Genomic DNA, 12,333 nt, shown 5'->3' with positions numbered 1-12,333 from the left:
AAGGTGACCAGAGGCAGGTCATCCTCAAGGTGACCAGAGGCAGGTCATCCTCAAGGTGACCAGAGGCAGGTCATCCTCAAGGTGACCAGAGGCAGGTCATCCTCAAGGTGACCAGAGGCAGATCATCCTCAAGGTGACCAGAGGCAGGTCATCCTCAAGGTGACCAGAGGCAGCTCATCCTCAAGGTGACCAGAGGCAGGTCATCCTCAAGGTGACCAGAGGCAGGTCATCCTCAAGGTGACCAGAGGCAGGTCATCCTCAAGGTGACCAGAGGCAGGTCATCCAAATTGTTCTCACCTAGTTGTACTCACCTAGTTGTACTCACCTGGTTGTACTCACCTAGTTGTACTCACCTAGTTGTACTCACCTAGTTGTACTCACCTAGTTGTACTCACCTAGTTGTACTCACCTAGTTGTACTCACCTAGTTGTACTCACCTAGTTGTACTCACCTAGTTGTACTCACCTAGTTGTACTCACCTAGTTGTACTCACCTAGTTGTACTCACCTAGTTGTACTCACCTAGTTGTACTCACCTAGTTGTACTCACCTAGTTGTACTCACCTAGTTGTACTCACCTAGTTGTACTCACCTAGTTGTACTCACCTAGTTGTACTCACCTAGTTGTACTCACCTAGTTGTACTCACCTAGTTGTACTCACCTAGTTGTACTCACCTAGTTGTTCTCACCTAGTTGTACTCACCTAGTTGTGCTCACCTAGTTGTTCTCACCTAGTTGTTCTCACCTAGTTGTACTCACCTAGTTGTACTCACCTAGTTGTGCTCACCTAGTTGTTCTCACCTAGTTGTACTCACCTAGTTGTACTCACCTAGTTGTACTCACCTAGTTGTACTCACCTAGTTGTGCTCACCTAGTTGTACTCACCTAGTTGTACTCACCTAGTTGTACTCACCTAGTTGTACTCACCTAGTTGTACTCACCTAGTTGTACTCACCTAGTTGTACTCACCTAGTTGTACTCACCTAGTTGTACTCACCTAGTTGTACTCACCTAGTTGTACTCACCTAGTTGTACTCACCTAGTTGTACTCACCTAGTTGTACTCACCTAGTTGTACTCACCTAGTTGTACTCACCTAGTTGTACTCACCTAGTTGTACTCACCTAGTTGTACTCACCTAGTTGTACTCACCTAGTTGTACCCACCTAGTTGTACTCACCTAGTTGTACTCACCTAGTTGTACTCACCTAGTTGTGCTCACCTAGTTGTTCTCACCTAGTTGTACTCACCTAGTTGTACTCACCTAGTTGTACTCACCTAGTTGTGCTCACCTAGTTGTTCTCACCTAGTTGTACTCACCTAGTTGTACTCACCTAGTTGTTCTCACCTAGTTGTACTCACCTAGTTGTACTCACCTAGTTGTACTCACCTAGTTGTACTCACCTAGTTGTACTCACCTAGTACTCACCTAGTTGTTCTCACCTAGTTGTACTCACCTAGTTGTACTCACCTAGTTGTACTCACCTAGTTGTTCTCACCTAGTTGTACTCACCTAGTTGTACTCACCTAGTTGTACTCACCTAGTTGTACTCACCTAGTTGTACTCACCTAGTTGTACTCACCTAGTTGTACTCACCTAGTTGTACTCACCTAGTTGTACTCACCTAGTTGTACTCACCTAGTTGTACTCACCTAGTTGTACTCACCTAGTTGTACTCACCTAGTTGTACTCACCTAGTTGTACTCACCTAGTTGTACTCACCTAGTTGTACTCACCTAGTTGTACTCACCTAGTTGTACTCACCTAGTTGTACTCACCTAGTTGTACTCACCTAGTTGTACTCACCTAGTTGTACTCACCTAGTTGTACTCACCTAGTTGTACTCACCTAGTTGTACTCACCTAGTTGTACTCACCTAGTTGTACTCACCTAGTTGTACTCACCTAGTTGTACTCACCTAGTTGTACTCACCTAGTTGTACTCACCTAGTTGTACTCACCTAGTTGTACTCACCTAGTTGTACTCACCTAGTTGTACTCACCTAGTTGTACTCACCTAGTTGTACTCACCTAGTTGTACTCACCTAGTTGTACTCACCTAGTTGTACTCACCTAGTTGTACTCACCTAGTTGTACTCACCTAGTTGTACTCACCTAGTTGTACTCACCTAGTTGTACTCACCTAGTTGTACTCACCTAGTTGTACTCACCTAGTTGTACTCACCTAGTTGTACTCACCTAGTTGTACTCACCTAGTTGTACTCACCTAGTTGTACTCACCTAGTTGTACTCACCTAGTTGTACTCACCTAGTTGTACTCACCTAGTTGTACTCACCTAGTTGTACTCACCTAGTTGTACTCACCTAGTTGTACTCACCTAGTTGTACTCACCTAGTTGTTCTCACCTAGTTGTACTCACCTAGTTGTACTCACCTAGTTGTACTCACCTAGTTGTACTCACCTAGTTGTACTCACCTAGTTGTACTCACCTAGTTGTACTCACCTAGTTGTACTCACCTAGTTGTACTCACCTAGTTGTACTCACCTAGTTGTACTCACCTAGTTGTACTCACCTAGTTGTACTCACCTAGTTGTACTCACCTAGTTGTACTCACCTAGTTGTACTCACCTAGTTGTACTCACCTAGTTGTACTCACCTAGTTGTACTCACCTAGTTGTACTCACCTAGTTGTACTCACCTAGTTGTACTCACCTAGTTGTACTCACCTAGTTGTTCTCACCTAGTTGTACTCACCTAGTTGTACTCACCTAGTTGTACTCACCTAGTTGTACTCACCTAGTTGTACTCACCTAGTTGTACTCACCTAGTTGTACTCACCTAGTTGTACTCACCTAGTTGTACTCACCTAGTTGTACTCACCTAGTTGTACTCACCTAGTTGTACTCACCTAGTTGTACTCACCTAGTTGTTGTACTCACCTAGTTGTACTCACCTAGTTGTACTCACCTAGTTGTTGTACTCACCTAGTTGTTGTACTCACCTAGTTGTACTCACCTAGTTGTACTCACCTAGTTGTACTCACCTAGTTGTTGTACTCACCTAGTTGTACTCACCTAGTTGTTGTACTCACCTAGTTGTACTCACCTAGTTGTACTCTCCTAGTTGTACTCACCTAGTTCACCTAGTTGTACTCACCTAGTTGTACTCACCTAGTTGTACTCACCTAGTTGTACTCACCTAGTTGTGCTCACCTAGTTGTACTCACCTAGTTGTACTCACCTAGTTGTACTCACCTAGTTGTACTCACCTAGTTGTACTCACCTAGTTGTACTCACCTAGTTGTATTCACCTAGTTGTACTCACCTAGTTGTACTCACCTAGTTGCACTCACCTAGTTGTACTCACCTAGTTGTACTCACCTAGTTGTACTCACCTAGTTGTACTCACCTAGTTGTACTCACCTAGTTGTACTCACCTAGTTGTACTCACCTAGTTGTACTCACCTAGTTGTACTCACCTAGTTGTACTCACCTAGTTGTGCTCACCTAGTTGTACTCACCTAGTTGTACTCACCTAGTTGTACTCACCTAGTTGTACTCACCTAGTTGTACTCACCTAGTTGTGCTCACCTAGTTGTACTCACCTAGTTGTACTCACCTAGTTGTACTCACCTAGTTGTACTCACCTAGTTGTACTCACCTAGTTGTACTCACCTAGTTGTACTCACCTAGTTGTACTCACCTAGTTGTACTCACCTAGTTGTATTCACCTAGTTATATTCACCTAGTTGTACTCACATAGTTGTATTCACCTAGTTGTACTCACCTAGTTGTACTCACCTAGTTGTACTCCTAGTTGTATTCACTTAGTTGTACTCACCTAGTTGTACTCACCTAGTTGTACTCACCTAGTTGTACTCACCTAGTTGTACTCACCTAGTTGTACTCACCTAGTTGTACTCACCTAGTTGTACTCACGTAGTTGTACTCACCTAGTTGTACTCACCTAGTTGTACTCACCTAGTTGTACTCACCTAGTTGTACTCACCTAGTTGTACTCACCTAGTTGTGCTCACCTAGTTGTGCTCACCTAGTTGTACTCACCTAGTTGTACTCACCTAGTTGTACTCACCTAGTTGTACTCACCTAGTTGTACTCACCTAGTTGTACTCACCTAGTTGTACTCACCTAGTTGTACTCACCTAGTTGTACTCACCTAGTTGTACTCACCTAGTTGTACTCACCTAGTTGTACTCACCTAGTTGTACTCACCTAGTTGTACTCACCTAGTTGTACTCACCTAGTTGTACTCACCTAGTTGTACTCACCTAGTTGTACTCACCTAGTTGTACTCACCTAGTTGTACTCACCTAGTTGTACTCACCTAGTTGTACTCACCTAGTTGTACTCACCTAGTTGTACTCACCTAGTTGTACTCACCTAGTTGTACTCACCTAGTTGTACTCACCTAGTTGTACTCACCTAGTTGTACTCACCTAGTTGTACTCACCTAGTTGTACTCACCTAGTTGTACTCACCTAGTTGTACTCACCTAGTTGTACTCACCTAGTTGTACTCACCTAGTTGTTCTCACCTAGTTGTACTCACCTAGTTGTACTCACCTAGTTGTACTCACCTAGTTGTGCTCACCTAGTTGTTCTCACCTAGTTGTACTCACCTAGTTGTTCTCACCTAGTTGTACTCACCTAGTTGTACTCACCTAGTTGTGCTCACCTAGTTGTTCTCACCTAGTTGTGCTCACCTAGTTGTTCTCACCTAGTTGTACTCACCTAGTTGTACTCACGTAGTTGTACTCACCTAGTTGTACTCACCTAGTTGTACTCACCTAGTTGTGCTCACCTAGTTGTTCTCACCTAGTTGTACTCACCTAGTTGTACTCACCTAGTTGTACTCACCTAGTTGTGCTCACCTAGTTGTTCTCACCTAGTTGTACTCACCTAGTTGTACTCACGTAGTTGTACTCACCTAGTTGTACTCACCTAGTTGTACTCACCTAGTTGTGCTCACCTAGTTGTTCTCACCTAGTTGTACTCACCTAGTTGTACTCACCTAGTTGTACTCACCTAGTTGTGCTCACCTAGTTGTTCTCACCTAGTTGTACTCACCTAGTTGTTCTCACCTAGTTGTACTCACCTAGTTGTACTCACCTAGTTGTGCTCACCTAGTTGTTCTCACCTAGTTGTACTCACCTAGTTGTACTCACCTAGTTGTACTCACCTAGTTGTGCTCACCTAGTTGTTCTCACCTAGTTGTACTCACCTAGTTGTACTCACCTAGTTGTACTCACCTAGTTGTACTCACCTAGTTGTACTCACCTAGTTGTACTCACCTAGTTGTACTCACCTAGTTGTACTCACCTAGTTGTACTCACCTAGTTGTACTCACCTAGTTGTACTCACCTAGTTGTACTCACCTAGTTGTACTCACCTAGTTGTACTCACCTAGTTGTACTCACCTAGTTGTACTCACCTAGTTGTACTCACCTAGTTGTACTCACCTAGTTGTACTCACCTAGTTGTACTCACCTAGTTGTACTCACCTAGTTGTACTCACCTAGTTGTACTCACCTAGTTGTACTCACCTAGTTGTACTCACCTAGTTGTGCTCACCTAGTTGTTCTCACCTAGTTGTACTCACCTAGTTGTACTCACCTAGTTGTACTCACCTAGTTGTGCTCACCTAGTTGTTCTCACCTAGTTGTACTCACCTAGTTGTACTCACCTAGTTGTACTCACCTAGTTGTACTCACCTAGTTGTACTCACCTAGTTGTACTCACCTAGTTGTACTCACCTAGTTGTACTCACCTAGTTGTACTCACTCTTCTCATCAACTTTACGTCATCTGCAAACAGGGACACCTCAGAGTCTATTCCTTCCGTCATGTCGTTCACAAACACCAGAAACAGCACTGGTCCTAGGACTGACCCCTGTGGGACCCCGCTGGTCACAGGTGCCCACTCTGACACCTCGCCACGTACCATGACTCGCTGCTGTCTTCCTGACAAGTATTCCCTGATCCACTGTAGTACCTTCCTTGTTATCCCTGCTTGGTCCTCCAGTTTTTGCACTAGTCTCTTGTGTGGAACTGTGTCAAACGCTTTCTTGCACTCCAAGAATATGCAATCCACCCACCCCTCTCTCTCTTGTCTTACTACTGTCACCATATCATAGAACTCCAGCAGGTTTGTGACACAGGATTTCCTGTCCCAGAAACCATGTTGGCTGCTGTTGATGAGATCATTCCTTTCTAGGCGTTCCACCACTCTTCTCCTGATAATCTTCTCCATGATTTTGCATACTATACATGTCAGTGACACTGGTCTGTAGTTTAGTGCTTCATGTCTGTCTCCTTTTTTAAAGATTGGGACTACATTTGCTGTCTGTGTCCCCTCCCTGGAACATCCTGTCTTTGTCCACCTTGTCTATTCCACGCAGTATTTTATATGTCGTTATCATGTCTCCCCTGACCCTCCTGTCCTCCACTGTGGTCAGGCCGATTTCCCTTAATCTTTCCTCATAGGACATTCCCCTTAGCTCTGGAACTAACCTTGTCGCAAACCTTTGTACTTTCTCTAGTTTCTTGACGTGCTTTATCAAGTGCGGGTTCCAAACAGGTGCTGCATACTCCAGTATGGGCCTGACATACACGGTGTACAGTGTCTTGAATGATTCCTTACTAAGGTATCGGAATGCTGTTCTCAGGTTTGCCAGGCGCCCATATGCTGCAGCAGTTATCTGATTGATGTGTGCTTCCGGAGACATGCTCGGTGTTATACTCACCCCAAGATCTTTCTCCTTGAGTGAGGTTTGCAGTCTTTGGCCACCTAGCCTATACTCTGTCTGTGGTCTTCTGTGCCCCTCCCCCATCTTCATGACTTCGCATTTGGCAGGATTAAATTCGAGAAGCCATTTGCTGGACCAGGTGTCCAGTCTGTCCAGGTCTCTTTGAAGTCCTGCCTGGTCCTCATCAGATTTAATTCTCCTCATTAACTTCACATCATCTGCAAACAGGGACACTTCTGAGTCTAACCCTTCCGTCATGTCGTTCACATATACCAAAAATAGCACTGGTCCTAGGACCGACCCCTGTGGGACCCCGCTCGTCACAGGTGCCCACTGTGATACATCATTACGTACCATGACTCGTTGTTGCCTCCCTGTCAGGTATTCTCTGATCCATTGCAGTGCCCTTCCTGTTATATGCGCCTGATGCTCTAGCTTCTGCACTAATCTCTTGTGAGGAACTGTGTCAAAGGCCTTCTTGCAGTCCAAGAAGATGCAATCAACCCACCCCTCTCTCTCTTGTCTTACTTCTGTTATTTTATCATAAAACTCCAGAAGGTTTGTGACACAGGATTTGCCTTCCGTGAATCCGTGCTGGTTGGCATTTATACTCCTGTTCCGTTCCAGGTGCTCCACCACTCTCCTCCTGATAATCTTCTCCATAATTTTGCATACTATACACGTCAATGACACAGGTCTATAGTTTAGTGCCTCTTTTCTATCTCCTTTTTTAAAAATGGGAACTACATTTGCCGTCTTCCATACCTCAGGTAGTTGCCCAGTTTCCAGGGATGTATTGAAGATTGTGGTAAGTGGCACGCACAACATATCTGCTCCCTCTCTAAGGACCCACGGGGAGATGTTGTCTGGTCCCATTGCCTTTGAGGTATCGATGTCCCTTAGCAGTTTCTTCACCTCCTCCTCATCTGTATGTATGTCGTCCAACACTTGTTGGTGTATTCCTTGCTGGTGTCCCCATCTGGTCTGTCCCCCCAGAGTCCTTCCTGTCTCTACTGTAAATACTTCCTTAAATCTCGTGTTGAGCTCCTCACATACCTCTTGATCGTTTCTTGTGAGTTCTCCACCTTCTTTCCTCAGCCTTATCACCTGGTCCTTGACTGTTGTCTTCCTCCTAATGTGGCTATACAGCAGTTTCGGGTCAGATTTGACTTTCGATGCTATGTCGTTTTCATACTGTCGCTGGGCCTCCCTCCTTATCTGTGCATACTCGTTTCTGGCTCTTCTACTAATCTCCTTGTTTTCCTGGGTCCTATGCCTCCTGTACCTTTTCCATTCTCTGTTGCACTTAGTTTTTGCCTCCCTACACCTTCGGGTAAACCAAGGACTCGTTTTGGTCTTCCTATTATTTCCGTTTCCCTTGGGAACAAAACTTTCCTCTGCCTCCTTGCACTTTGTTGCCACATATTCCATCATCTCGTTTACTGATTTTCCTACCATTTCTCTGTCCCACTGAACCTCCTGCAGGAAGTTTCTCATACCTGTGTAGTCCCCCCTTTTATAGTTTGGCCTGTCCCCTTCAGTTCCTGTTACCTTCTCCACTTGTAACTCTACTATATAGTCAAAACTCAGAACCACATGATCGCTAGCTCCAAGGGGCCTCTCATAAGTGATGTCCTCAATGTCTGAACTGCTCAGGGTGAACACAAGATCCAGTCTTGCTAGCTCATCCTCCCCTCTCTCTCTGGTTGTGTCCCTGACATGTTGATGCATGAGGTTTTCAAGTACCACATCCATCATCTTGGCTCTCCATGTTTCGGGACCCCCATGTGGCTCCAGGTTTTCCCAGTCGATCTCCCTGTGGTTGAAATCGCCCATTACCAGTAACTTTGCTCTGCTCGAGTGAGCTCTTCTTGCCACCTCAGCCAGTGTGTCCACCATCACCCTGTTGTTTTCTTCGTACTCCTCTCTTGGCCTCCTGCAGTTCTGTGGTGGGTTATACATCACTCCAATGACTACTTTATGTGTGTGTGTGTGTGTGTGTGTGTGTGTGTGTGTGTACTCACCTATTTGTGGTTGCAGGGGTCGAGTCTTAGCTCCTGGCCCCGCCTCTTCACCGGTGTGTGTATGTGTGTGTGTGTGTGTGTGTATGTGTGTGTGTATGTGTGTGTGTTTGTGCCTGTTTCTTCTTCCACCTGTCACTGTTCACATGTAACACAGACTGGTGTTTTCTCCCCGTCAGGAAAGACGAGGCAGGAACAGTGGGCCATGACAATGTTGTACAGCGAAGGTGGCAAGCGGCTTCCCTCCCGCCTGACAGCAGAAACACCAGCAGCAGCAGCAGAGGGAAGAACTGGAGGTGTAACAGCAGGAGTAGCGAGGCAACACTCTCCTCCACATCTCTACCTTCCCAACACTTCACCTGAACCTGCCACCTGCGAGACAACTCTCAAAACCATCTCCACCACTATTAAAACCACAACATAAAACACTAAACTATTTACATTTTATTGCTGCTATTGTTAATAATAATAATAATAATAATAATAATAATAATAATAATAATAATAATAATAATAATAGTAATAATAATAATAATAATAATAATAATAATAATGTGATCATAAGCATTACTCTTTTATTAACATCATCTTGACCATCACATGATAATCACAATACAGTTTTCAATCTTCTGTAATATTGTTTATTTATTATTCACCAATGTCTTGAATGTTAATAATAATTTCCCAGGATATTTCTTCATGGTAGAAGACGTAAAACCGAGAGTAGATGTTACTTGCTGTGTTAATACTGACGTAACTGAGAGTAGATGTTACTTGCTGTGTTAATACTGACGTAACTGAGAGTGGATGTTACTTGCTGTGTTAATACTGACGTAAATGAGAGTAAATGTTACTTGTTGTGTTAATACTGACGTAACTGAGAGTGGATGTTACTTGCTGTGTTAATACTGACGTAACTGAGAGTAGATGTTACTTGCTGTGTTAATACTGACGTAACTGAGACTGGGTGTTACTTGCTGTGTTAATACTGACGTAACTGAGAGTGGATGTTACTTGCTGTGTTAATACTGACGTAACTGAGAGTAGATGTTACTTGCTGTGTTAATACTGACGTAACTGAGACTGGGTGTTACTTGCTGTGTTAATACTGACGTAACTGAGAGTGGATGTTACTTGCTGTGTTAATACTGACGTAACTGAGAGTAGATGTTACTTGCTGTGTTAATACTGACGTAACTGAGAGTGGATGTTACATGCTGTGTTAATACTGACGTACCTGAGAATGGATGTTACTTGCTGTGTTAATACTGACGTACCTGAGAATGGATGTTACTTGCTGTGTTAATACTGACGTAACTGAGAGTGGGTGTTACTTGCTGTGCTAATACTGACGTAACTGAGACTGGGTGTTACTTGCTGTGCTAATACTGACGTAACTGAGACTGGGTGTTACTTGCTGTGTTAATACTGACGTAACTGAGAGTGGATGTTACTTGCTGTGTTAATACTGACGCAACTGAGACTGGGTGTTACTTGCTGTGTTAATACTGACGTAACTGAGAGTGGATGTTACTTGCTGTGTTAATACTGACGCAACTGAGACTGGGTGTTACTTGCTGTGTTAATACTGACGCAACTGAGACTGGGTGTTACTTGCTGTGCTAATACTGACGTAACTAAGACTGGGTGTTACTTGATGTGTTAATACTGACGTAACTGAGAGTGGATGTTACTTGCTGTGCTTATACTGACGTAACTGAGAGTGGATGTTACTTGCTGTGTTAATACTGACGTAACTGAGAGTGGATGTTACTTGCTGTGTTAATACTGACGTAACTGAGACTGGGTGTTACTTGCTGTGTTAATACTGACGTAACTGAGAGTGGGTGTTACTTGCTGTGCTAATACTGACGTAACTGAGACTGGGTGTTACTTGCTGTGTTAATACTGACGTAACTGAGAGTGGATGTTACTTGCTGTGTTAATACTGACGTAAATGAGACTGGGTGTTACTTGCTGTGTTAATACTGACGTAACTGAGAGTGGGTGTTACTTGCTGTGTTAATACTGACGTAACTGAGAGTGGATGTTACTTGCTGTGCTAATACTGACGTAACTGAGACTGGGTGTTACTTGCTGTGTTAATACTGACGTAACTGAGACTGGGTGTTACTTGCTGTGTTAATACTGACGTAACTGAGAGTGGGTGTTACTTGCTGTGCTAATACTGACGTAACTGAGAGTGGGTGTTACTTGCTGTGTTAATACTGACGTAACTGAGAGTGGATGTTACTTGCTGTGTTAATACTGACGTAACTGAGACTGGGTGTTACTTGCTGTGTTAATACTGACGTAACTGAGACTGGGTGTTACTTGTTGTGTTAATACTGACGTAACTGAGAGTGGATGTTGTTACTTACTGTGTTAATGCTGACGTAACCGAGGGTAGATGTTACTTGCTGTGTTAATACTGACGTAACTGAGAGTGGATGTTGTTACTTGCTGTGTTAATGCTGACGTAACCGAGGGTAGATGTTACTTGCTGTGTTAATACTGACGTAACTGAGAGTGGATGTAACTTGCTGTGTTAATACTGACGTAAATGAGAGTAAATGTTACTTGTTGTGTTAATACTGACGTAACTGAGAGTGGATGTTACTTGCTGTGTTAATACTGACGTAACCGAGGGTAGATGTTACTTGCTGTGTTAAAACTGATGTAAAATGAGAGTGAATGTTACTTGCTGTGTTAATACTGACGTAACTGAGAGTGGATGTTACTTGCTGTGTTAATACTGACGTAACTGAGAGTGGATGTTACTTGCTGTGTTAATACTGACGTAACTGAGAGTAGATGTTACTTGCTGTGTTAATACTGACGTAACTGAGACTGGGTGTTACTTGCTGTGTTAATACTGACGTAACTGAGAGTGGATGTTACTTGTTGTGTTAATACTGACGTAACTGAGAGTGGATGTTACTTGCTGTGTTAATACTGACGCAAAATGAGAGGAGGAACATAGCAGCCTCAATGACCTGCTTCACACTGCCAGAATGTCGACACTGCCAAATGTCGACACTGCCAGAAAGTCAACACTGCCAGAAGGTCGACGCTGAAAGAAGGTCGACACTGAAAGAAGGTCGACATTGCCAAAAGGTCGACACTGCCAGAAGGTCGACACTGCCAAAAGGTCGACACTGCCAGAAGGTCGACACTGCCAAAATCTTGTTTGACACAAAATGCCTTAAATAAAATTGTAAAACGAAGAGTTTAATGACTCAAGATAAGTTGTACTGAGTACTAACAAGATATATATAAGCTGTACTGAGTACTAACAAGATATATATAAGTTGTACTGAGTACTAACAAGATATATATAAGCTGTACTGAGTACTAACAAGATATATATAAGTTGTACTGAGTACTAACAAGATATATATAAGTTGTACTGAGTACTAACAAGATATATATAAGTTGTACTGAGTACTAACAAGATATATATAAGTTGTACTGAGTACTAACAAGATATATATAAGCTGCACTGAGTACTAACAAGATATATATAAGTTGTACTGAGTACTAACAAGATATATATAAATTGTACTGAGTACTAACAAGATATATA

General features: G+C 43.4%; 1 protein-coding gene across 1 annotated transcript in view; it reads left to right on the top strand.

The window, feature by feature from the left end:
• LOC128698526 (thyrotropin-releasing hormone receptor-like) overlaps positions 1 to 9,171 on the top strand; it is a 44,663-nt gene extending 35,492 nt beyond the window's left edge. Inside the window, exon 4 of the mRNA XM_070085029.1 lies at positions 8,927 to 9,171. Coding sequence (XP_069941130.1) covers positions 8,927 to 9,171 — 245 coding nt within the window. The remainder of the gene's footprint in view (positions 1 to 8,926) is intronic.
• The last annotated feature ends 3,162 nt before the right edge of the window (positions 9,172 to 12,333 follow it).

This window comes from Cherax quadricarinatus, chromosome 14 (assembly GCF_038502225.1).
Source record: "Cherax quadricarinatus isolate ZL_2023a chromosome 14, ASM3850222v1, whole genome shotgun sequence".
NCBI classification, from domain to species: domain Eukaryota; kingdom Metazoa; phylum Arthropoda; class Malacostraca; order Decapoda; family Parastacidae; genus Cherax; species Cherax quadricarinatus.
This window is presented reverse-complemented; position numbering and strand designations above follow the sequence as displayed.